Source organism: Micromys minutus (genome assembly GCF_963924665.1).
Source record: "Micromys minutus genome assembly, chromosome: 18".
NCBI lineage: Eukaryota > Metazoa > Chordata > Mammalia > Rodentia > Muridae > Micromys > Micromys minutus.
This window is the reverse complement of record NC_137953.1, coordinates 13,886,258-13,912,471: the sequence shown is the minus strand read 5'-3', so window position 1 is coordinate 13,912,471 and position 26,214 is coordinate 13,886,258. Positions and strand designations below refer to the sequence as shown.

Here is a 26,214-nt window from a genome sequence, read left to right as displayed (position 1 = left end):
CCATTTCTCTGCTTGCCCTCATACTGGCTCCTGTTTTCACCTGTGTGTAGCCTGTTCTCTCTTCAACCTCTCCCAGCAGAAAGTTCCTCCTCCTCCTTTTCCTCCTTTCTGTTATGCTCCCTTCCCTCTCTCTTGTGAGTTAGGCATCTGTTCTGTCAGATCTTTCTCTGATTTGTCACTTTGCCTCCCAATTAGACATCACTTTTGAGTTCTTCCTTCTACAAACTGACTTCACCTTCAATGTTTGGGATTTAAGGTGTGTACTAAGGGTGTGTCTGTATTCCAGCCAGAGGGATTAAAGGTGTGTGCTAAGGGCTGAGCCACACGACAACTAGAATTTTAGTAAATAACACAATCTCCAGGTTCACCTGTGATCAGAAACCTTCAACAATGATGCTTTAGTGTATTTAGGGGACTTGTCTATCAGGACCTGTTTCCTTACTGCGCTTTGAAAGCGTGAGGAAGGGCATCATGAGGTGACAGTCCTGAAAGAGCAGTTCTCTCTTCCCCTCCCAGGTGGTGTCGACCCTACTCATAAACATAACTCCAGAGGACTATGCCCCCCTGAATTTAACTGGAAAGGCAAAAATCGGCGGTAAAGCCTGGGTGAAGGAGAAGCCACGGCCTGTTCCTGACTTTGACCCTGACTCCATGTGTGAATCCCAGGTATGGCTGCCCTTTATAAAGCTGATTTCTGTTCCAAGAGGTAGGGGTATTAACTTAAAAAGCAAGTTCAAAAACTGATGCCATGCCTCAGAAGACAAATTTTGTCCCAAGGTATCCACTTTTGTTTAAGATGTAGTCAGGGCTGACCTTTACCCTCTGGCTCTCAGTATGAAACACCTGCTAATCTGGACCGGTTTCCCAAAGTTGGGGCGCTGATTCTGCGGTGCTTACAGCATAGAACTTGCGCTTTCCTTCAAGACCTCTGAGTGATGTGAGTTAGCCATATTGCTGTGAGTTTCCCACATCCCACCTCCAAACACTCAGAACCAAACTTAAGGAAGGCCAGTGTGGTCACTCTTGAGTGCTTTGTCCCTGTGAGAGTACACACCAAAGCCTCGGTGTTCTTAGTAAGCAAGCATCTCAAGTCTGCAGCTGGCTGTATTTTTAACAGGGCCTGCTCTCCTCTACCTCCCTCTTTCCTTTTTTCTGTGGTGTTGGGTATTGAACCCAGGGTCCCCTGCATGCTTAGCATGAACTCTACCAGTGAACCCCACCCCCACCCTGCGTTAGGACTAACAGATGCCCTATGCCTACCTGGAGCAGCCACTTCTTTTCCCTGTATAGATCATCCACTTACTGTGTGCAGTTAAAACTTAGCCAGTGTATGTTCATCTCCCTTACCTAAAGTATGTATTGGTTTCATATATTCCCTTCGTCTTTCCCTGAAGGATTTGAGGCAGGTCACAGTAGAGGGACATAAGCAATAAAGCTAAAATAGTACTTGGCTTGTGTGGGTGGCTCCTACAAGAGATGTTCCCTGAAGCCCAGCTTTTGGTGACCCTTCCCTGCACAGGTGATCATCAGGGAAGGGGAGCTGCTGTGCGGTGTGCTGGACAAGGCACACTATGGGAGCTCTGCCTACGGCCTGGTCCACTGCTGCTATGAGATCTATGGGGGTGAGACCAGCGGCAGGGTTCTCACCTGCCTAGCCCGCCTCTTCACTGCCTACCTACAGCTCTATCGAGGTTTCACCTTGGGTAAGTGTCTGCCTCCCAGGATGGCACCTAGGCAGTTTTCTGGGTGGATGGGTTATTCGTCTTCCATCAGGGCTATTCGTCTGACTGCACAGCCAGTGTTCCTTTCCTACGGCAGGGCAGAGCACTCTCCCCATCCTCATTCCCATCCTGTCCCTTTCTTCACCCCACTCTATGACAGTGTTAACTCCTACACCCAGCTCACCGGGGAGGACCAGACCTAACCAGCAGCCTTGCTTGAAGCTCTTCTAGCACGTGGCACAAACAGGAGCAATTCAGATGCACTGGGATCTGTATGCCAAGGCTTGACGGAGCAAACAAGGCCATGCTAGGAGGGAGTAGAGCTCGTGGGAAGGGCTGGCTAACCTCATTCTAGCCCTGTTTAGCAGAGGTCATCATTACACGGATGGCCTGGATGTGACCTCATGCAGGGTCTGCTTTTATGCTTTTAGCTTCCATGGAGAATAATCATTTCTTCCTCTTTCTGCTCGAATATAGTCTTCAGAAGCCTCAGGTTTCCAGGCTACTGTGATGGGAATTCCAGATGTTTGCTCTAGCTTTTAAACAGTCAGTTCTTGCCTTCCCACTCAGGTCTCTTAGGTCTATGGCATTTATGGGTAGAAACAAAACATTGTTGGGTTGAAAAGAAATTACTGTTCAAGGTGAACAATCAGTCCTTTGAGTCGAGGGATGGGCTTAGCTGAAAGGATGTGGGCCTTTCTGAGGCAGTACTGGGAACCCAGACTTGACATGGATGTGTGCTTGCATGCATACAGCTGTAGATAGGGTTTCTGGGATACTCACGGTCAGCCTCTCTTCTGCTGCTGAACAACCAAAATCTCTAGCCATATTATTGAATGCAGCCAGCAGAGCTTCTGGCTAATAGCAGAAGTTTGAAACTCAAGCCTCGGCTTTCTTCTCTTTACCTCAGTTTTGAGCCCTAATTATATCACTTACAGAAGAGAGGTTTAGGCCTTTGTAAGCATACACTAATGTTAATATCATTACTCCAGAGTTTCCTTTATCTGTGGCTCTCAGCTTTAGGTCTGAGCCTCACCAAGTTGACAAGCCAGTGTGACATTAGGCCTGGGTCCTGTTGAACTTCTCTGTCTGACTTTGCAGGTGTGGAAGACATTTTGGTTAAGCCAAACGCAGATGGGATGAGACAGCGCATCATTGAAGAATCTACCCAGTGTGGACCCCGGGTAAAGAGGAGGACTGGGAAGCTGTGGTCTTCTGTCCAGGGGCCACTTAACCTTACAGAGTAACCACATCCTCCTTTCGCTAGAGCCTCCTGTTCATTTCTTTATTCTAGGCTGTCAGGGCTGCGTTGAACTTGCCAGAAGCTGCATCATATGATGAGATCCAAGGGAAATGGCAAGATGCCCATCTGGGCAAAGACCAGAGGGATTTTAACATGATTGATATGAAGTTCAAGGAGGAAGTGAACCATTACAGCAATGAGATTAACAAGGTTAGCCTGGCCATACCATGCACAAATCCCCATTGTTCTGAATGCTTATTGCTGTTGGTTTGTTTTTAATTACATTTGATTCTCACCCTGAGCCCTTTAGATCCGAGTAGGTGAAATTTGAAGTTGGATGGGTAAAGTCCATCTCTGTGAAGAGCTCAGAATCTCATTCTCTCACACTGTGAGTCTAGGAAGGCCTTGGTTTTATGCTAGAAGGGAACACTTTGTGCAGCATTTCTAAATGTGTTTGCTATATTAAAGGGGCTGAAGAAAGAAGCTTGACTGTTGGTTCATGTATAGAATGAAAGGCAGACATCTCTGATGCTTATGCAGCAGAGTCAGGGTGAATGCCTAGCTTCCTGTTGTACTTTGCACTTGCTGTGTGACCTTAAGTAAGTGGTGTGTCTGGGCTCTGAACACCTAGAAGCAGGTGTATGAGGACCATATGCACAGTGCCGAGCCCCCTCCTACGGCAGTTCAGAAGGAGACAGGAATCTGCATGGGTCAAGGTCAGAGAAGCCTTATAGCAGACGCCTTGCCCACCAGGGATGACAGCACAAATCTTAGATTCTTGTCCCATGGCTCACCTCCTGCCCTCTTCCAGGCTCTGCTCCTCCTGTGTTGAGTTGGGTGTCTAGGTCTCCAGGCACAGGCTGAAACAGGTTCAGAACCATGTCATTGTCTCCCAGGATCTCTCTTTGGGGCTTTCTCACTACTGGCTCCCCACCCAGTGCTTGGTGGCATGCTGGCAAGTGTGGACATTGGTAATATGCTGGCTCTTTGGGGAATCCAAACAGTGCTTTCCTGTGCCGAGTCATTGGTACCTTACCTTAGATTTTTATGTTTACATTTATTTTATTTTATATGCATTGATGCCTACATGTATATCTGTGTAAGGATGTCAGATCCCCTGGAACTGGAGTTACAGCTGTGAGCTGCCATATAGGTGCTGGGAATTGAACCTAAGCCCTCTGGAATAACAGCTAGTGGTCTTAACCACTGAGCTTATCTTTTCAGCCCAGATTTTATTCTCATCTAGTGTCTTAGTCACTGTTCTATTGCTGTGAAGAGACACCATGAGTGAGATAGCTCTTGTAAAGGAAAACATTTAATTGTGGGCTTGCTTACAGTTTCAGTGGTTAGTACATTGTCATGAGATGGCCACATTGGCACACAGGCAGTCATGGTACTGGAGAAGTAGCTAAGAATTAGGTGAGAGTTCTACCCTGATCCATATGCAGACAGACAAACAGACATAGGTTTTTGAAACACACTTTGTCCAACAGGGATCCTTCTAATCCTTTCAAATAGCACCACTCCATGGTGACTAAGCATTCAAATGTATAAGTCATCGGGATCCATTCTTATTCAGACCACCACATCTAGCCCCTCTTAGGATCACAGATTGCACCCCCTAAACCCACCGCCTAGCTTCTCAGCCTTTCGTGTTTCCTTTTCTGGTGCCATTTAGCCAGTGAATGGAACCTGGACTCCTGTGAGCAGAGCGGAGGGCAGGACACTCCATCTGTATGTTTTAGAGAAAGGATAATCCAGATAAGGTTTTCCTTTGTCTCAAGTGCAGCTCAGCCTTTAGTCGAAGATAAATACTCCTCTCTCTGGCTTTATTGTTTTTGCGTCATAGCTTTACCTTCTGAATTACTGAATATGGGATTTCAAAAAAGATGAAGTCACTGACCAGTGTGATTTAATCCACAGGCATGTATGCCTTTTGGCTTACACAGACAGTTCCCCGAAAACAACCTGCAGATGATGGTGCAGTCAGGAGCCAAAGGGTCAACCGTGAACACGATGCAGGTATGAACAACAGTAGCTGAGCCAGTTTGTCAGAGAGGTGGGTGATGTCATGAGTCAGCATTCAGATTCATTTCTGCTTTTAAAACATGTAAATATAACTAAAAAGACACACACACACACACACACACACACAAACCCTGAAGCATATAGTAGTCAGTGCAGGCGCTAACCACCGTCTGGACTTAGACAAGCTAATAGAAAACCGCAGGTAGGTTACATAACGGCCTGCGATGTATTATACCAGGTTTTGGTCTGTGTGTGCATGTTATATCTGCACATCATCCCTCTGTGTGTGTGCATGTTATATCTGCACATCGTCCCATCTATGCAGAATTTCAGTGTGAATCTTGATGTTGAAATAAGGAGATGCCTCAATCACTGAAGTATTTGTTTCACAAGCCCAAGGACCTGAGTTCAGGGCTTCAGAATCCACGCACAAAGCTGGGCTTGGCAGTTCATGTGGTCCCCTTCTTATGGGGGAGGCAGATCCCCAAAGGTCAGCCATGCTAACCAAATTGATGAGTTTTAGGTTGAATGAAAGACCCTGTTTGAAAACATAAAGGTGAAGAGAGATTGAGGAAACACCCAATGTCGGCCACCGGCCTTCACAAGTACATACATGAATCACACCCACACACACCGCATGGAATCTTACAATGTCGTATGATCTACTGTTTTCATTTACATTGGAAGCATTGTTCTAAGGATTATTTACCTCTTGGGTCTCATTATTTTCCCAGAGTTCCTTGGTGTTACAGAGCCGTTTTCACAGATCTTAGTGTGTTTTGATGTGGGGTTTTTTGCTTTCAGTCTCTGAGAGGCTCTTAGGGGGCATGTGCAATCCTTAGGTGAGTGTCAAGACAGTGGGGCTTGAGAGGCTCAGCAGATGAGTGGCTTGACTTCTCTCTGGCTCTGGGATTATTGTCCCCTCTGGACCCCACATCCCCATTTGAGCCTTTCCTTAAAGCTTTTATTGTTGTGATAAACATGGTGAGCAAAAGCGGCTTGGGGAGGAATTTATTTCATCTTCTAACTCCATGACTAAGGAAACTCAGGACAGAAATTTAGGGCAGGACCTGGAGCAAAAGCCATGGAGGAACACGGCTTACTACCTTGTCCTTGCTCGGCCTTTCCCCAGTGAACTGGCACACCCACATTAATCACTAACAATGAAAACACAGTACAGGCCGACTTCCAAGGAACCTGATAGAAACAGTCTCTCAACTGAGGTTCCTCTTCCCAGATAACTCTGGCTTATGTAAAGTTATCAAAAAAGCCCAAGCAGGACAAGTTTCAAGGTACTTCCAGGTATAACATGGTGATTCTAAGTCACCGTTTATTTTCTAGGTATTGTTTGTTCTCAAGTGAGAGGGGGAGCCATAGCCAACTTTTTCTTGGAATGATCTTCTTTGGGTAGATTAAGCATCTAGGCTGTCCTTCAGATCTAACATCATTTCCAAATGCTTTTCTTGAAGCAAAGGTGGAAGTCCTGTTTGGACAAAGTGTCACTCAACACTCAAAGAAACCTTGTGTGTCATTTGTGTTTTGTTTTCCCAGATCTCTTGCCTGCTGGGCCAAATTGAGTTAGAAGGTCGGAGACCCCCACTGATGGCGTCTGGCAAGTCACTGCCCTGCTTTGAGCCTTACGAATTCACCCCAAGGGCTGGCGGCTTTGTCACTGGAAGGTTCCTTACCGGTATCAAGCCTCCTGTATGTGGATTTTTGGCATCTCCCCTCAGTTCTATGCCTGGTAGTGGTGACTTATGGCCTCATTAGTAATAGCACAGGAACAACCAAGTGGTAAAGGTTAAAGGCATACCCTCCAGACCACATGGAGCTCCCCATCGTGATATTAGAGCCACAAAGTGCTAACACACAGTAGGCACGTGATTGTGTTTAGTGGTCAAATGAAAAGATGGAGCCCGTTGTGTTGGCTCATGCTATTATCCTAGTACTTGCTCAAGGGAGAGTTGTCATGTTTGAGTCCTGCCAAAGCTACCTAGCAAGTCCTCACACCTCAAAAAACCACACACACACATGAAAAGACAAGATAGATGTTGGCCTCACCCTTTCTGTAACATGGTCTCTCTAAGCCAGATTTTAGCTGCTTCAGAAGCAGCCAAAAAGGGGAGTATCAGTCACCAGGATGCTTGTATCACCAAAGGGAGCATGGTAGAGATTGAGTTCATGAAGTCCCCGTTTTCTGTCCTCTCCTCTCTGTAATAGTGGGACATGGGTAGCAGGTATATAGTTTGCATTCCCTAAGGAACGGCCTTTTGGACGTCAGTACCTTGGTTTTGTGGGGTCATGCACCAGGTCTGGAGTGAGCTGTAAGGCTGCTGACTGCTCTAGAGACCCCACCATTGGCCCCACACAAGCATCTCCAGGATCATCCACAGCCTAAAGGCAAGAGGGACCAGTGGGTTGATGTAGAATATTTCAAATTCTGACTTTAGCCTTTTTAGAGTATCAAAAAAATCATTGAGCTAGGCATGTGAACTACCATATGTATAGCTCACAACTGTAATCTCAATTAGTCAGGAGCCTGAGGCAAGAGGATCACAAATTCAAGGCCAGCTTAAACTACATATGAAGACTTTATCTCAAAACCAAACAAGAAGTTTAGGAAACACTTGAAGTGCAGAATCCAGGCCTGGGATTTGCAGGACGGTGGTGAACCCCAGCATTGCCTCTCACTGGCAGTGTGGCATACGGCGTCCCGGGGAGGCATGAGTGAGTGCATTTAGGGCTTCATGCTTTTGATCATGTGTCCTTCTACCTCAGGCAGGAAGAGCGCGATCCCAAGGGACTACAAGTCTTTAGGAGCTATTGGGGTTATGAAAGCCAGGATTGTAGGATCTAGGAAATGAACGATCTGTGTGGCTAGGAAAGAGTGCACAGGTTGGCCCTGTGCGGCCCTCTAGGAAATGCATGCTACTCACTGCCACGTTCGGGACCTGGTGCCCACTTTTCCCATAGGAGTTCTTCTTCCACTGCATGGCAGGGCGAGAAGGCCTGGTGGATACTGCTGTCAAAACCAGCCGTTCTGGCTATCTCCAAAGGTAAAAACCAAAATACCCGTAGCTCTCTTTAAGAGGTGGGTTGGTGTCCCAGGACCTTGCTCCTGTCATGTGCTGTCATTCAAAATGATGTCATGAGTGCACATCATTTGTTAGATGGTGTGTCTCCAGGTGTGGCCTGAGACAGAAAATAGCACAGACTATTTAAACATTACTGATAGGCACACCGTCAGAGGCTTACACAGTAGGTCTTCTAGGTGTGCCTTACCCGTGAGCTGCATGTCCCTCAAAATATCTGAATACAACCCAACATAAAATTGTAATCCCACACCATGTAAAACTCAGTTACATGGTTCTCAGGGGTGGACGTTGTAGATGACAACAGTATGAGCAGTATCCAAAGGTTGGACATGCCTGGTTGGCAGTGGTGAATTTGTTCTTTGTCTGAGAGGCTCGGCAACCTGGGATAAGTACAGCTCACTCTATTAATAGGTACCCCTGTCACCTGGGAGGTCGTCAGCCAAGACCTGTCCTCTCTAGTAGGAAAAGAAACAGTCTTGTACCTAGCCTCATTGGGTAGATGGAAGGATCTGAGCTCAAAGAATGTATGCTAGTGGGAATAGAGATAGGAAACGGGATGCAAACCCTAGGCCTCTCCAGCTTCCATGCTGAGCGCTGTGGGCAGGGTGACAGAAGCCCAGTTTCTTCCCAACTTCCCCTCGAAGATTTGCCCATCAGTTACTGCTTTGACATTTCTTCTGAGCTCAAACTTGCCAGGCCAGTGTACCCTGTTCTGGTCACTTCCCTCTTGACTCCGTGGCATTAGAGTGGGCAGGATGAGTTGAGGGCACTCCTGCGTGCTCTGTTGGTAAGAAGCCTGTCTGGAGCCAGCAGTGCACAGCAAGGTCAGGGAAGTAAGGTCAGTTCCCTTTCTTCCCAGGGACCTGGGTTACCTGACCTTTGTGTGAGCAGAGGTCAGACCCCTAAACTGTTGAAGACAAGTGTAGCATAAGAAAAGCTGGGAAACCAACACGGTGAACTCTGCATGGTAGGATCCAGCTGTGGGAACCCACAGAAGAATGACTAGGAGGGTGTTGGGGTCTCTGGCTGGCCTGAAGAGCAGCAGCCACTGGGGCAAAGCTCCCTCCATACCTCACAGAATTTACCCATCAGTGGGAGCTCATGAAGGCTCAGGCTTGAGGAGGTGCAGCACAGGCTTCAGGTAGGGAAGTGGAGAAGGCACAGATATGCTCACTGAAGTTTTCCGGCCTGAGGCAGCACAGCGGACGGGAAGCAGAAAGAGTATTGTAGCAGAGGGGGATATGGCTGTCTGTGGTTTGATAGGAGAAGGTTCAAAGTAGATGTCTCTGCTAGCGGGCCATTAGAGATAAAACCTGAAGCTCAGAGAAGCAGTCTGGGGACATGGACATGAGGGACAGCTGTTAGGCCCTCTTAGGCCAGCATAGCAGTGGGCCAAAGACTGACATCATCACCACCATGTGTGGCGGAAGGAGAGCTAGTGTTTGGTACCAGCTTGTCAGGCCCTAAGTCAAACATCATGAAGTAGTGGCTAAAACTAAGCTCTGCTCTTCCAGCTTGGGTTGGATGCTGGGGGACAGAAAAAGGTCTTAGGAAACTGCAATAGACGTTGAGTTGTGACCAGGAGGAAAGCAAGGAGGGTGAAGGAGCCTTCAGACAGGGGCATCCTGTCAGCATTTAGTTCCCGATGCGGCCCTTTTGCTCAGCAGTTTCTACACTGACAGTTTAAGAATTCTGCCTTCTCTTCCCTTCTTTGCATGCCTGCGGTTCTAAAGGATGCTCTGAGAATCAGCAGAATGACGGGGCAGGGAGCAGCCGAGTCACTGAGCTAAATGGGAACCTCGCCTTGGGAGTTTAGCAACCAGACCATTGAGGTGCTCTCCTCCTGGAAAATTGGCAGGAAATGTAGCCTCTGGATGTTGGATCCCAGGGCCTGGAGCACTGGAAGTGGTCCATCCTAGAGTTTTTCCTGGAACAGTAGTCCTCTTCCTTCCCCTCATAGCCGCCCTGGGAGGTGTTTACCGTTGACACTAATCAGGGAGTTTCATTACAGGTGTATCATCAAGCACCTGGAGGGGCTGGTCATCCAGTACGATCTGACAGTTCGTGACAGTGATGGCAGTGTGGTACAGTTCCTGTATGGGGAGGATGGCCTGGACATCCCCAAGACACAGTTCCTACAGCCCAAGCAGTTCCCCTTTCTTGCCAGCAATTATGAGGTAATGTCAGACCCTGGTCCCTGTGGGTGATATCTGGAGCCCTGCCCTTTCATCCACGTGACCATCGAGAAAAGCCAGAAATGTTGTAAAGCCCCAACCAGTGTCAGAGCTCCTCCTTAGACTGTGACCACACAAGGCCAAGGCAACAGACACTGAGTATCTGTGGAATAGTAGCTGCCTTCGGGGACAGGGAGTGCTGGACCTTAAACTGAAACACAGCAAGTCTGGGTTCCTCCTGTAGCAGCCCTCTGCCCAGATTTACCTAAAGTAACTACATGCAGAAGCTGTGGTAGCCAACTGGTGGGAGGTGGGGCAAGGGTTTGAACACACCCCACGTTACACACGTCTGGAACTCGTATATTCCTTAATGCCAAGTAACGGCCATTGCCGTGCACCTGCTTTCAACTTGAAACCATCGAGAGTTTCAGGACTCAGTTCTGAAGGCAGGACTGAGGATCCAGTCCTGGCTGGGATGGCCGTCTTTACCTCTTCCTAGGAGGCTGTTCTGATGTGCTGATCTCTCTCCTATCGTGAAGCTTTATTCTCTGGGTGTTTGTTCCTTCCGTGAGGTGACATGGGGACCGTGGGTCACATGAAATCCTGCATTGTGGCCCATTTCTCATGTCATCTTGCCTGTGTGGTTTGTTTATTTAGGTGATAATGAAGTCCAAGCATCTTCATGAAGTTCTATCCCGAGCAGATCCCCAGAAAGTGCTCCACCACTTCAAAGCCATTAAAAAATGGCATCACAGGCATTCCAGTGCCCTGCTGAGAAGAGGCGCCTTCCTGAGTTTTTCCCAGAAGATCCAGGCAGCTGTGAAAGCCTTGAACCTAAAGGGCAAGACCCAGAATGGGCGCAGCCCCGAGACCCAGCAGGTAACAAGGGGAGGCTGTGTCCACAGGATAGAGGAAAGGGAAGAGGTTGCTCCCTAATAGTGTGATATCAATCCAGATGCCAGAGGCAGCCATGCAAGACGACGGCTAAGAAACTCATGAAGCATATGAGTAGTAGGGCTTAAAGGAATTACTAGGCTTTGGTGGGGAGATCAGGAGAGACCAGTCATTAGAAGTGGAGAAGGCATCAGTGAGCAGAGCTCTGGAGAGACATGGATAGAGAAGGCCAGCCTGGGTTTGGCAGAGAAGTGCTAACTAACTAGCATTTAGTAGTCACCTCACTCCGAGTGTCCTGGTTGCTTTTGCCTCTTATCATACTGTAGTCATGAGCACCACCCATTTGACTCCAGAGGAGTCTTAACTGGACAGGAGGTGGTCATGTCGTGCCCCTACTGTGCTTCGGGCAGGCCAAGACGAATTACCTAAAGCATCCTGGTCAGCAGCACGCCACGGGACAGACTCTGTTCCCTGTTTTAAGTGTTGAGCTGGTTCTCCCGTCACCACAGCCAGGTGCCTTGCGCTTCCCCACTCTCCTTTGAGCCTTCTTGTGCCTGGAGCTGGAGAAGCCTGTTCTGATGTCTTCCCATCTAGCTAAGAGATGGCTTCCTCTCTGTTCAGATGTTACAGATGTGGTATGAGTTGGATGAGCAGAGCCGATGGAAATACCAGAAGAGGGCTGCCCCTTGTCCTGACCCTAGCCTTTCTGTGTGGCGCCCAGACATCCACTTCGCATCTGTGTCTGAAACATTTGAAAAGAAGATTGATGACTACAGTCAGGAATGGGCAGCTCAAGCAGAGAAGAGTTACCAGACGTCAGAGCTTTCCCTCGACAGGTGAGGACATTGAGCTGTGGCATGGTGTGCGAGCCTCCAGTCCACTCCAGAAGAGGAGGGCAGCCTTCACCTGCATCCCAAAGGTCTCCTTTGCCTTCAAAAGCATATAGACGAACTTATGTAGCCATGCACCTCCATGGCTCCCTCCACGTGTGTGCCGCCCTTACACTCAGTTGTACACGTCCCGGTTTGTTGAGTGAGCCCCTTCCACGTACGATAATGGTTGTTGCTAAGGGGCCAGCCATCTGGGAAGGATGGTTAGTACGTTAGAGAATTATGCAGTGCAGACACTGCATGATACAGATGTGATTTACACGTGCAGGGGCTCTCCCTTACCTCTGACTGCTTGGTAAACCTGAACCTGTTTCCAGCTGGTACAGTGAAAGTGTCAGCCAGACTCCTCTCGCTAGTGGGGGAGGGGATGTGAATAGTCCCAAAATAAGCTGGCACATGATATTCTGGTGGCAAACCTGAACAGTTCAAACAAGAACCAGCTAGGGCTTTGTGTTCCTGGTTTCTGGTGTGGCAGGTAGTCTAATACTTGCTCCTGGTTCCTGTTGTCATTCCCCTATGTCTCCAGGCTGAGAACCTTACTGCAGCTGAAGTGGCAACGCTCACTGTGTGATCCAGGCGAGGCTGTTGGCCTCCTGGCCGCCCAGAGCATTGGAGAGCCCTCCACACAGATGACACTGAACACCTTCCACTTTGCAGGCAGAGGCGAGATGAACGTCACCCTGGGCATTCCAAGGTATGAGGACACAAAGAGACACTGGCGGCCGTGCAGTCTGCGCTATTGCTCCTGGGAAAGGGGTCATGTTATGAGAGGGACAAGATGCAGGGCTGGTGAGCGAGAGATTAAGTCTCTAAGTGGATCCTTATTTGGAATTCTCGAGCCTATTTGGAGCCTGAGTGGTCTCTGTGTACCCTTACCACTTCCTTACCACCAGGTTAGCAGAGATACCTGTGTGACCTCACAAGAGCATGGTTCACTCCAACACAGTGCCACCTGGTCGCCAACTTCCAGGAGTGTCATTCTTGTGGCCATGGCCCGTTATCTATACCCTGCAGTGTGGTGACTGCTGAGGAAGGGAAAACATGGAGCCACACCCCCCACCTTAGCAGATTGATGTTGCACAGCCACCCCAGCTTCTCAGCATGAGGGTCCTCTGCCACGGCTGCTGTTAGGGTGGCAGGGCTCAGTAGGAGTGCTGAAGGCGTCTAGTTTAGTCTTTCCTCTGCCTCATTCGGTAAGCTCTCTGAAAATGCCTGCTGACTACAGGGAATGCCGAAAGGAAGGAGCTTCAACTGTAGCTGCCCGTGAGGAGCAGGTCCTGCAGGAGGAAGCTAGCAGGACCAGAGCTGTAACTGATGGCACACACTCCTGTCACTCCCGAGCACTGCCATCTTTATGAGGTTTCAGGTGAACAAGAAACCCGGTTACCTCTGATCAGATGTGTCTTTATTCTTCCTCAGATTGAGGGAGATTCTCATGGTGGCCAGTGCCAACATCAAAACACCCATGATGAGTGTGCCCGTGTTCAACACCAAGAAAGCATTGAAGAGAGTGAAGAGTCTGAAGAAGCAGCTCACCAGGGTGTGCCTGGGGGAGGTAACTGTCTCTACTTGATTACACGCTGGGTGGAGACCTGCTCCTACTGCCACAGAGCAGGCTGCTGGCATCTTAGCTCCCACCAGGAGACAGACACCGTGTCTGCCAGGTGCTGGTCGGGGTTACATCACGAAGCTTTTAAGATAATCGTTAGTTTCAGAGCATTTACCTGGAGGCTGTGGTAAGAATGCCTCCTGGGTTAACTTAGCAAATGACGGGGCTGGTCACTTGAGCATACCCTAAGGATTCATGCAGGCAGAGCTTACTAGGGTTTCTTTGGAGTTTGGGGCTGTGGCCCTTCAGACTTTTGGTATCTTTTGATCCAGTTGTAGTACACAATCATCTGGGGCCCGAACAGTCAGATTCTCTGTGTTTATCTGGTTCTAGGTATTGCAGAAAGTTGACGTCCAGGAGTCCTTCTGTATGGGAGAAAAACAGAATAAATATCGGGTGTATGAACTCCGGTTTCAGTTCCTGCCACATGCATATTACCAGCATGAGAAGTGCCTGAGACCTGAGGATGTCTTGCACTTCATGGAAACCAGGTCAGGACTCAGCTGTGTTTATCTTTGACTTTAACCCACGGAGCACTCCTGGCATGAGGCCACCAAGGCAATGTTTCAGAGGACATTAGGCCCTGCCACCTAATCTGACCTGTGTGTGTGACCCCAACCCTAACCCTTCTGCCTCAGCTTGTCTTAGATTGAGAGTTCTCTCCTGCTTATGGTGTTAAGGTATGAAAGGACCTGAAGGCAAAGGAGCCTCATCACATTGGCACTAACGTGGTTCAGACCAGCACATGGCATAGAGTGGATGCAGTGTGAGTACAGCCTGCAATGTGGTTCCTTGTCACTTCTTGTCAGCTGATAGGGAGCCAGTGACAAGTCGTTTCCAAACCGCTTTTGTAAATGGATACTCGCTGTAGGAATTCTGGTTTCTATCTGCTGGGGAGAATGAACCCCCTGTTTCTCTCGGGTTCACATGACTGATGGGCATCTGAAAGCATAGGCCATCACGGTGACGGCACGAGGTGAGGAGAGTGGGGAGACTGACCAAAGCACTTGATTTGCGCAGTGGTGGTGGACACTGGCAGAGTGTGCAGCCTTTGGGGGGGTTGGCTCTCGTGTGCAGGAGTGTGGACCAGGGCGTCCGTATCAAACGATGGCAGAGAAGAAAGGCTTGCCTCCCACCTGCCTTTGCTGTGGGTGAGCAGAAGGGGAGAGAACGTCAGTGTCCTAGCATTCAGATGTCAGCAACTAGTAAATATATGTTTACTACGTTTAAGCAACAGAGACCCCATTATTGACAGGCTTTGGCCGTCTGCCCCTGACCACTGCCTCCCCAGAGCTGCTAACTTGTAGAGAACCAGAACAGAAGTTCTCCTGCTTCCGCCATCACCCCTGTGCTGCGGTGGCCTCGGCGGCTGGCCACGCTTCTGTCCTCCGTGTATGCTCCTGTGCCTCTGTGGACTTATTCCCAGCACTTGTTTTGTTCCTTCATGTGCTCTGGGACACTGGGCAAAGTGACAGGAGCACAGAACAGGCTCCAGCCTGCCAGCTTGTTAATTAACACAAGAGCAGGGCTCCCACATCTCCCACATACAGCGGGTGTTCACTGGCCTGGAAGTTCTCTTCTGAGAAATGGGACTTGGAGCCCGCAGGGCCTCCTGAGGGTGATTGAGAGGAGGCTGAGTTGACAGCTTGCCCCGTTTTTCTCCACCTGGAAACTGTTAGAGTTCTGTCTACCTTGTGGAAGTAAAATAGTAAGTCACTTAAAAAGGGATTTATTTGTATTATCATAACTCCGTGTATCTGTATGTGGGTACGTGTGTGCTGTATGTAGGTATCCATCGAGGTCAGAGATGGCAGATCTCCCTGGTGCTGGAGTTAGAGGCAGTTGGGAACCACCCAACATAGGTTGTGAGAACCAAATTCAGGTCTTTAAAGAGCAGTAAGGCCTCTTAACCACTGAGCCATCTCACCAGCCCCTGAACCACTTTTTTGTGTATTTCTTCTTACAAGGGACAACCCTGGCTTATTCCCAGCAGTATGGTACTTTCTCAGCTCCTAGGTGTCTTTTGCTTAGCCACTTGAAAAGCTGCGATAAACAGGGCATGTGCGGTCACTTTAGGCAGTAGTAGTCTTAGTGAGTCCAAAGCAGGCCTCCAAGGTCTCAGGCAAAGACAGCAGTAAGAGCAGCCTGTAATATGGGCTGCGGTTCAGGGATCTTTGTCAGCCTAGGCAGTGAATGACTCAACTGCATTAAGGCCTTAGCGCTCACAGGAAATGGAAGGGGGGCAGGAGAGCCACCCTCCTCTGCAGCTAGTCCTTCCTTCCTTCTCCTGTCTCTGCCACCCCCTTTCCTTTTCCTCTCTCTCCCTCATCTGTGAGGTCATGAGGGCTTTTTTCTTTATTTGTTTTTTTAATAAATAATGGAAGGAAAGGGAAACAAACAGAGGTGTTCCTCGGATGGAGGCACAAACACAAATAGTCTCAGATGTCCCTGCTGGCGTCCATCCCTTTGAATATTTGTGTGGTAAAGTGGAAAGAGCACAAAACTAGGAGTCAAGGACTGGCCCCTGTCCAGCCATGAACTTAACCCAGTAGCCCCTTCTGCAGTCGGAGCAGAACTAGCTCGAAGCAGCAGGTGGTGGGGTGCTGGGGCGCTGGCAGGCACTTTTGGAAACACTGAAGGGGCCAGTCCCCGTTCATAGTTACTTATGTGGGATGGCTGGTTCCTCTGCCATTTGCCTCTCCTGTTCCTTTCATTTGCCACACTGCCAGGTAGCACGACCTGCCCAGAGCATTCGCCGAGGGCCATCACTCCCCTTGCTCTTGGCACAATCATGGAATAGCACATCAGCAGCTCTGCAGGAAGACACTGCAGCCTGCCAGTCTCACTGCTGCCACCGACACCCATGTTCTCCTTAATTTTGGTCACCAAAGATGTGGGCAGGGTAGAGAGGAGCCCTAGAGGGAGGGTGTTTAGAGGCATCACACCTCAGCCTAGCCTTGGGGGACAGCAGTAAGACTGGGGATACTGCTGAGAGTGCAGATGCCCAGAGGGTCCCTGACAGACAGATGGACTGTGTAAATGGTGAGCAAGGAACCTCAGGGCTGAGGTGTTCATAGTGAGACAGGGCAGAGGAGCCCAATGACGAGTGCTCTGGAGGAAAGCACCCTGGTCTGTCCTTCCATCTCCTCTGTGGTACCCTGGGTAAATGACCCCTTATAACATTCAATCAAGTCTCACCCTTCTCCAGGGTCTGCTCTTTCCAAAGCCCTTCCCTGCCTCCTCTCTTCTGACTTTTCCTGCCCCCATTCCTTAGCACTTGGTGAGCAAGCTTGTCTCTGTATTAGTGGGTCTCAAATAAATGTGCACTCTTTGAAAAGCTTTTTAAAAAGTGGCTGGAAAGTTGACACAGAGCAGTCCAGATTTGGTTCCCGGCACATACATGGTGGCTTACAGCTGTTGGTAACTCCAGGTACAGGGAATTTGACACGATCTTCTGGACTCCATGAGTACTCATGCATGCATTCAAGCAGACACTCAACACATAAAATAGGTACATCTCTTAAAAACAAAAGCAGAGAGAAAGGATGACATTCTTTAGGTTTTAATGACCAAAACAGTAAAAACGTTTGATCTGCTACTTTTCAAATGAAGATTCCATGGTGCTGCTTTGGGGGCTGGGAGCCTGTCTTCTCCTTCTCTTGCCTGTAGGATTAGTGTGGCTAAGTTAGGCACAGGGTAGAACTCAGAACATAGGATGGATGAATGCAGGGTTTGGGGTGAGACCTAAGACTTTGTATTGTTAACACGGTCCACTTTGGGATGCTCCAAGTGCTTAAAATAACAAAGGAGTGAGAGGTTGTTTTTTTTTTTTTTTTTTTTTTTTAAATAAAAGTGGAATGGGGCAGGCTGAAATCCAAGGGACCCTTAAAATTGGAAGGGGAGGGGAAGGAAGAAGAAGAAAGGGACCCGTGAGTTCTTCAGATAGATTTGCTTCTAACCCGTTGGTGTGACCATTGCCACAAAGTCTAATGCGTTGTCCTCTGAATCCCAGGGCACTTTAATGCCTTCTCTTGTTCGTTCAGTTGTTGGGGCTCTCGCATATGAGGGTGTGGATCCCTCTGACCCAGCCAGACCTACTTTCTTGAGATACTGAAGATGTCTGGGAGGACGTGTGCTGTCCCAGGCTGCATTTCCATCTCTTATAGTTGGCTCTGCTGTCCTGATTGGATGACAAACACCAATATCTGATGTGGTTTACCATGATGGCTAAACCGCACTTGCACCTTACATACTAAAACCCACGTTCCCCAGACAAGTTAAAAAGCCCAAGCTGTCTGTCGCAGTCAGAGACGTGTTAGTTTAGGAGTGACAGACTATCTGGACGAGGCAGGCTGGCGTATGGGACTGGTGTTCTTTCTGACAGAGTCAGCAAGTGGGGGAAGGTGGAGGTGAACAGGAGAGACTGGCCTCAGTCCTTTTGGAACCTTTGCGGGTTCCCTTGCAAATCCATTAGCATGGAGAGGGCCAGACACACTTATGCTGATGGGGATGGGTGACTTTCTTCTCCTGCAGATTCTTTAAGCTACTAATGGAAGCTATCAAAAAGAAGAATAGCAAAGCATCAGCCTTCAGAAGTGTGAATACTAGGAGAGCTACGCAGAAGGACCTCGATGACAGTGAGGACTCGGGGAGGAACCGGGTAAGCAATGCCAGGTACCCGTGAGGGGCACAGAACTGATCTTAAGGCTGAGAGACTTGGAGGGCTCCCATAGGGGCTTCTCTGGCGTGGGGGTGCTGTGATACTTCTCAGCATTCTGCAAGTCTCTGCGTGGTACCAGCTCATCTCTCCACGTCCCTCGGCATTTATCTGCTGCTCTCGCCCAGTAAGCTACGCTTACTACTCCCAGGCATGATGGGCCAGGCCAGCGAGGCTGCCAGCAATATGGTTTGCTTGGCTCTGGATCAGACCTACAGACAGCCGTCTCTGTAAGACATTTCTATCCTAAGGACGGTGCACTGAGCCTTTGAAAGTTCTTATTCTTTCAGTTTTCTCTATATTTAACTTCCCCACTTCCCCCAAAGCACCAAGGCACGTCAAAAGAAGTTTGAAGCAGAAAAGTTGAGCCTCAGTGAAAAAAGGGAAGAAAAACTATTGGTAGCAAAGGGAGAAGGAATGTGCCAGATAAGCAGCAGTGTGGGAAGTCCCCAAGGCAGGGACCAGAGCACTCTAGGGCTGAAGCAGAGGCCAGTGCTGATGCAGCGAGCCACTCGGGTGGACTGGGAATGCCCTGCCTGGCTCTGTGTCACCTGTCTCTGGGCCTAAATCAGAGAAAGTCTGAAGTTCCTCTTGTCCCGTGGCTTTGCCATTTCAGTAACTCAAGTGTAGTTCAACGTGTATTACCTGTATGTCCAGTCTTGACTTTGCCAGAAAGAGGCAAAAAAACTAGGAATCAAGGCCAGGACGGGAAAAGACTACTTTCTCCTTGTCCCCACCCACAATGTTGGAGCAATATTTATTTTATGTCACGTAATGACTGGGCAGCCCTCTACGTTAAACTATGTCTTTAACCCCTTTAACCAGAATATTATGGTGTACAAGAGAGGGTAATGACGTGAATGTGACATGAACACAGGGACTGTAGTGAGATTTGGAACTAAGCACCGAGCAAGGAGGGAGGACAGAGGGCAGCTAGGTGACATGTCCTGAGTGACAGACACCAGCAAACCCACTGCTCTGATGCTGCCTAGAAACAGGTTCGCAAGCCAAGCCTAGATGAGCACACTGGCTAGAAGGGCTGGGTTAGGGCCTGAGCGGGTAGAGGAAGGTGTGTGGGCGGGAAGGTGTGCTGATGGACAGTAGGAAGGTGGCTTCATCACTAAGTAAGGGCCACCAGGTGGGCAGACAGCGTCATTGATGGCTGGGTATTAGTAGAACTAATCCTTTTTCTCCTTGACCTAAAACCACAGAGAGAGGAGGAAAGGGATGAGGAAGAAGAGGGGAACATTGTGGATGCTGAAGCTGAGGAGGGGGATGCAGATGCTTCTGACGCCAAACGCAAGGAGAAGCAAGAAGAGGAGGTGAGGGGTGCTGGCGGGGTGCAGGGCTCTGCTCACACGTAAGGAACCCACCAGAAATCTGAAGGAAGACCTGTCTGTCCATCATACCTGTTAATTAAGCAGATAGGGCTTTACTTAGACTCTAGCTAACCCTGAATATCAGAGTCAGACTCAAAGACCCAAAGAAGACTGACAGGAAGTTATTGTCTGCTGTTCGTACGGTGAGAATATGCTCTCTCACTGTCCCCAAACCGATCCCTAGTGTCATAAGAGAAGATTAGAGAGGCTGGAGGGTTGCGAGGGAAGCTGTGTAGCAAGTGAGCTGCCTCTGAGGGACTGAGTGGTAGCCGACTCAGAGGAAAGGCGAAGGAAGGGAAGGTAGATGGAAGAAGGTGGCCAGGTCAGAGCAGAGAAGCTAGTTGTGTGGGCCAGCAGGGCCTCGTTCCATAAGTGACATCCAGGTAACTGGGACCTGCACCGACTGCCTGTATCTCACATCCTGTCAGGTTGACTATGAGAGTGAGGAGGAAGGGGAGGAGGAAGAGGAGGATGTGCAAGAAGAGGGGAACATCAAAGGTGAAGGTGCCCACCGGACCCATGAGCCAGATGAGGAAGAAGGCTCGGGCCTCGAGGAGGAGCCCTCTCAGAGCCCTCCCCGCCGCCACTCCAGGCCTCAGGGAGCTGAGGCCATAGAACGCCGGATCCAGGCTGTACGGGAGTCCCACTCATTCATTGAGGACTACCAGTATGACACAGAAGAGAGCCTGTGGTGCCAGGTCAGTGTCTATACGGCTGGGCCAGGGGTTTGTGTCTAGCCTAACCCTCAAGTAGAAGCTTACTGCCTAACCCACAAGCTGCTCTTCCTGCACAAATATCCCCTAAAGAACCTCTGTCTTGTTTTTTTAATATTTCATCTGTATGGGTGTTTTGCCTGTGAGTGCGGCCACACACCATGTGTGCAAATTCCCTTGGAGGCCAGAAAAGAGCATCCCTTGGAACTGGAGATGGTTGTGAGCCAACATGTGGTTACTGGGAGTTAAACCCAGGTCCTCTGAAATAGTGGCCAGTGATATTAACCACATTTCTCTAGCACCCCTGCAAGAATCTAATGACTGATGACCCTGTGCTCTAACACAGCTTTCCCGTTCCACTTCCCAGCCCCTAGTGCTCAGAAATAGTGCATTCGTGAGTCTCATCTGCAGGCCTAACTTCATTTGTAAGCACAAACATGTCACCATACGCCACATGCATGGAAGCTTCCTTTCTTCCTGCCAGGAGACAGTAACCCATCATTTCAGCTTGCTCCAAAATCTCCCCTGTACCCCATTGTGAGAATTTGAGGTTCCTTTGAGGCCTGGGTGGCCAGTGTTTTTATATCGGCATAGGCATACTCCTTATCCTCTCTTCAATCAAACTCCATGGTTCCCACGCTTAGATAACAAACCTTGCTGGTGGGACTGACACCTGAAGCAGCAAACACTGTGTTGTGGCCACTGAGAGGACAGGCATCGGAGTAGACTTGACATCTGTCAACTGTTTCCACCTTAAATATGGCTCATTTAAACCACTCAGTATTCAGTCCACCTGCCCGCTTCTGCAGCACAACCCATCTCCCGAGCCAGAAGAATATTAAGTGGGCTTTGAAGGCTACTTGAAGTTCACGGAGCTGGGGGTTTGGGGGCTGTCTTCCTTGGTCCAGCTCTCTCTCTCCCGTAGGTGACTGTGAAGCTCCCATTGATGAAGATTAATTTTGACATGAGCTCCTTGGTTGTGTCCTTGGCCCACAATGCCATTGTCTATACGACCAGGGGCATCACTCGGTGCCTCCTGAACGAAACAACCAACAGTAAGAATGAGAAGGAGTTTGTGCTGAACACGGAGGGAATCAACCTCCCTGAGCTGTTCAAGTACTCTGAGGTATGTGAGCCCTGCAGGCTGGATGCGGCCTGGGGCAAAGCCTCCCCCGACCTCATGTTCTTTTAGGAACCAGGCACTGGGCGTTGAGCTCCGGTCACCTGGACTCTGCTGAGTCATTGGTGCTATACTATGGACCCCAAATTGAGTGCACCCTCATCTGTGACCCAAGGACTCCCATTGCCTGTTAGGTTTGCAGTATAGAAACCTGCTCAACATTAGCCGGGGCGCTCTCAGCATTTTTAAGAACCCTCTTTATGTTGTCTTGTTTTCTCTTGGAGTTCTCGGTAGAGTACAGGAAACAGGGCACTGCATTCCTGGCCCGAGTGTTGCTCACTCTGGTAAAGGTGCAGCTCTACCAGCGCTCCCTGCTTGAGGCTCCAGGAGACCCCGTGCTCCCATCCCACCATTCATCAGTCCTTTTCTCTGAGATGCTCTGGCCCGGTGTACCCTCACCCACACTCCATTGTCCAAACCACACAAGCGGTGCTCTAGAGCTTTTTCAAGAGCTTGCTGGGGGGGGGGGGGGGGGGACGTAAATGGTCGTGAGTATGTGGGTGTGTCTTGACTTACTCACTTGGGGTTTGTTTCAAGTGCTCAGTCATGCAGCCTATCTCTTCGTGTCTTCTACTTATTGTGACTTACACTGGGGTAGAGCCACCAAGAGTCTCAGGCCTCTAGAGAGGCCAAGAAAATTATGGGATCCAACCTGTTCCTCCCCTGTGCACCCTGGAGAGGTGTTTGAGGGTCTCTGCTGAGGAACCTCTCCTCACCTCCCGAGCGTCCATCCCAGGGAACAGATCTCTGTTACAAGAATAATGATGAACAAAAGGCCATTTCTTGCTTAATTTCAAGTGTGTCCTAAGTTGTCTCTTTAATCTGGTCACAAAAGCAAAACAGTCTAGGGCCCTGGCTGATGTGGGGCACCTCTCCTGCCAGCAGCTGTCCTTCTCGATCATCCCTGCTGCCTCCACACACTGGGCACCAGCTGTCCCCAGCCACCGAGCACAAGGCGAGAGAGAATGACGGGGACATGCACACAGGACAAAGCTGTCAGTGGAGCACTTACGTGGGTCTCTTCTTCCCTGCTCAGGTACTGGACCTGCGCCGCCTCTATTCCAATGACATCCACGCCATGGCCAATACTTACGGCATCGAGGCTGCGCTGCGGGTGATAGAGAAGGAGATTAAGGATGTGTTTGCTGTGTATGGTAAGTGGAGCTGACAGCGTGCCTGGCCTGGTACCCGATGGCCAGGGCGAGAGAACTGAGGTGGTCAGCCCTGCATTTGGGTGGGAACATGGTTGCTGAGTGTGCAGGGACTGTAGTCACTTGAGAGTCCTCATGAGGGAGTGTGGAAGGCAGTGGCACTTGAAGTAGTGTCCCAGTTACTGGTGCCTTTGTGAAGTTTATGGTGGCCGGCTTTGGCCCTTCAAGGCTCTAGATCCCAAGTAGAAACAGGACACTTGGCAGATTTTCCTTTCCTGTGCTGCTAGGTGGACATGGGTGTGCAAGATGAAGGAGCCAGGCCGTCCCTGGGCCAGGCGGATGAGGAGGTGGAGGAGCCGAGAGATCTCGGGGTCTAGCTGTAGCCTGCCTGTGTCAGACAGTGCTTCCTCATCGTCCCTGTCTGATCTTCCTCATGTTCTGCCCTGTGATAGGCATTGCAGTTGATCCTCGCCATCTCTCCTTGGTTGCTGATTATATGTGCTTTGAGGGTGTTTATAAACCACTCAATCGCTTTGGGATCCAGTCAAGCTCCTCCCCTTTGCAGCAGATGACTTTTGAAACCAGCTTCCAGTTTCTGAAACAGGCCACCATGATGGGTGAGTGTGGGCAGTGGCTTGTCCCCTCCCTGGGCAGTTGGGCTTGTCTCACCCTTGCATGCAGTGAGATCTAGGAATCGGAAGTGGAGAGAAGGCAGCAGACAGTAAAAGTCTGAACTCTGATAGAACAAAGAGGGAGCTCCTCCTCTAAACTTAAGTACAGTGCCATAGCATGAGGCCACGAGGGTAGGGGGTGTGCTGTGTCCAGCTGAGGTACCCACCACACAACCTCAGCACTGAGCCCTCAGCCCCCTTACATTTCCCTCAGACCCTGACACAGGCTCTTTCTGTCTTTCATAGGGTCCCATGATGAACTGAAGTCACCTTCTGCCTGCCTTGTGGTGGGAAAGGTCGTCAAAGGCGGGACAGGCCTGTTTGAACTCAAGCAGCCCCTAAGATAGCAGCATTGTCTGCCCAGCCTGGAGGACCTGGGGGTGGGCACAGCTGACAGTTCAGAGTGACATAGCAAAGGAGTGACCTCGGCTCCAGAAAGCAGGTGGCCTGAGCTGGACCAGCTTCACTCAGAAAAGGCTCTTCCTCCCTAGCCTCTCCCGCCTCAGGAACAAGGCTTCCCAGGCCCCAGCCAAGATCCTAACAAGAGACCCAGGACTGCACAGTGGGAAGATCACTGTGAGCTACATTGGGAATCCCAGTTGCCACCATTACTGTGCATAGCTAGTACCTAAGGAAACATTCCTAGGGGTTCCTGAAGATCCAGAAAGGACATGTGCCTGTCCCTCTCTGCTACAGCTACTGAAGGAGCATCCTCAAAGAGGCTCCACCCAGGGCTGCTTTCCTGGGCCAGAATCAGTGGCAGAAGGCCCCCACCATACTGCCATTGCTGTGTGACTGCGTGCACTGGACCAGGCTGCCTACAGCAGCTCTCTACCTCACAGAAAGCCCATCTTTACCTTCCTGCCTCTGCACTCAACCTGATGTCAGAGCCCATAGTCATCCCCCCACCCCCCAGCCCTGCACCATTGGGGTCTTGGAGCCCTGCAGTCAGATTCCCTGACTGGACAGCAAAGGCAGAGGCTTTATAAAGCCAGACAGTTTCTATTTTTGTCCACTGTTATTTCAACATGGGCTGAGTAATAAACATGGCTGGAACTGGCTGTTAGAAGATAATCAAGGCTAACGTTTTTAATCTTTCCCTTCAGTTGTGGTTTCTGCACAAGTTCTAATTAGGATTTTCTTGGCACAGATTTCAGGCTTCTCTTCCTGCTTTTATCTAGCAATGCAGGGGCAGTTCTTGTGCCCCCACCTCCACCCCAACCCCCAGTCTTCACCTCTGAATCCTACTCATGGTCAGAAGCACAGAACAGAAGGCTGTAGGAAGAATTTGTGTCACCTTAGTCGGGTAAGAAGGCTACAGTGACCTCAGGAGTAGCTGGGCTAAAGGTCATCGTGCCAGAAGAGATTTCACCGTCTCCTCCAGGCTCATGATGGGGCCCATCCTGTGTATACCCAAGAAAGCCAGCACCTCAAAACAAGTAGCAGGGCCTGGCATAGATGATGTCACAGCCTCTAAGGGAAGCAGACAGAAGGGGTCCCAGAGAGCCCTGCCCTGAGGATGTAGCCTGCATTCATTTTGGGGGTCAAAAGGCAGGTTGATTACTCACTACTTAACCTAGAGTTGAGAGGGGGTTCTTGTAGAAAATATCAAGGTAATCTGGGAGCTGCCATCAACCTCATCTGGAACAAAAGAGCATAGAGATAAAGGAACAAATGCTGAATGTAAGCATGGGCTGGAAACTGACCACATTTATACCAGACCCCTGCGGGAGCCTGGACTGGTGGCATTCTTTCTCCATCCACCCACCCAGCTGTTTCACATTTAGCTTGGGTCTACTGTGCCTGTTATGAAATAGCTTCAAAGAAAGAACGTTTGCAGTCCTGAGACTGACTATTCCCCAGACTGTTGCCATAACCTATCAGGGAGACCAACCTCAAAGGATTCTGAACAGAGAAACAAAGCAAGCGAGTAATTCTGTAAAAATAGCCTAGCAAGAAGGAAGTGAGCATGCCTTAGGTTGGAAAAAAGAAGTATGCCCTTTTCTACTCAAATGCTGGGGGGGGGGCTCATAACACCACCCTCCCCATTCAGCACTGAAGATCAAGCCCAGGGCTGCACTTGTCCCCAGCACCTGGGGGACACTTTAGAGAGCTGATTATAGAACTACACCCCAGGATTAAGATAGAATGGTCTGATGCAGCCTGGATATGAAGCGAGCTTCAGAAAAGAGTATGCAGCAAGAGTCGGAAACCACAAGCTTGGTTCACCCGCAGAGCTGTGACCTAAAGCTGACTTCACTTAAGTGTGAGATGACTTGTGTGAAGTAAGTCACTGGCCCTGGGAGTCCTCCAGTGACCTCTAGCCAAAGGGTGCTCAGAGGAAGCCGCAGTGATCTAACACACATGAAGCCTGGCAGAAGATAGTGTAGTTCTCTCCGCAGGAAGTTTTTTGAGTCCAGCATGTTATGGAAGCTGCCTGTCCACCTGTCAGAGTTCCTGCCAGGAGGACAGTAGAACCAAAGGGAGGGGATGCGCGGCCAGCCAGTATTTTGTCTAAAATAGTCCCACAAGAATTTTTCGTCAAAACATTGAAGCTTTGGCTTGGAGACACACACCTGTAATTCCAGCACTTGGGAAGCTGCGGCAGGAGGACCTCAAATCTAACATCCTCTTGGTCTGCAGAATCAATTCAAGACCATCTTGACCTACGTAGTAAGACACTGTCAAAAAGAACAAAACCAAGAGCTGAAGTGCAGCTCTGGAGAGTACCCTTGCAAGAGCCTGGTCC

General features: G+C 49.6%; 1 protein-coding gene across 1 annotated transcript in view; it reads left to right on the top strand.

The window, feature by feature from the left end:
* The window catches only part of POLR1A (RNA polymerase I subunit A), a 55,688-nt gene extending 31,211 nt beyond the window's left edge, over positions 1 to 24,477 (top strand). Inside the window, exons 15-34 of the mRNA XM_080932176.1 lie at positions 517 to 666; positions 1,520 to 1,703; positions 2,823 to 2,905; positions 3,016 to 3,174; positions 4,888 to 4,986; positions 6,544 to 6,696; positions 7,966 to 8,048; positions 10,099 to 10,264; positions 10,919 to 11,140; positions 11,777 to 11,991; positions 12,572 to 12,739; positions 13,465 to 13,600; positions 13,988 to 14,145; positions 18,188 to 18,314; positions 19,583 to 19,693; positions 20,179 to 20,448; positions 21,389 to 21,589; positions 22,680 to 22,797; positions 23,247 to 23,411; positions 23,712 to 24,477. Coding sequence (XP_080788302.1) covers positions 517 to 666; positions 1,520 to 1,703; positions 2,823 to 2,905; positions 3,016 to 3,174; positions 4,888 to 4,986; positions 6,544 to 6,696; positions 7,966 to 8,048; positions 10,099 to 10,264; positions 10,919 to 11,140; positions 11,777 to 11,991; positions 12,572 to 12,739; positions 13,465 to 13,600; positions 13,988 to 14,145; positions 18,188 to 18,314; positions 19,583 to 19,693; positions 20,179 to 20,448; positions 21,389 to 21,589; positions 22,680 to 22,797; positions 23,247 to 23,411; positions 23,712 to 23,812 — 3,069 coding nt within the window. The 3' untranslated portion in view covers positions 23,813 to 24,477. The remainder of the gene's footprint in view (positions 1 to 516; positions 667 to 1,519; positions 1,704 to 2,822; positions 2,906 to 3,015; positions 3,175 to 4,887; positions 4,987 to 6,543; positions 6,697 to 7,965; positions 8,049 to 10,098; positions 10,265 to 10,918; positions 11,141 to 11,776; positions 11,992 to 12,571; positions 12,740 to 13,464; positions 13,601 to 13,987; positions 14,146 to 18,187; positions 18,315 to 19,582; positions 19,694 to 20,178; positions 20,449 to 21,388; positions 21,590 to 22,679; positions 22,798 to 23,246; positions 23,412 to 23,711) is intronic.
* The last annotated feature ends 1,737 nt before the right edge of the window (positions 24,478 to 26,214 follow it).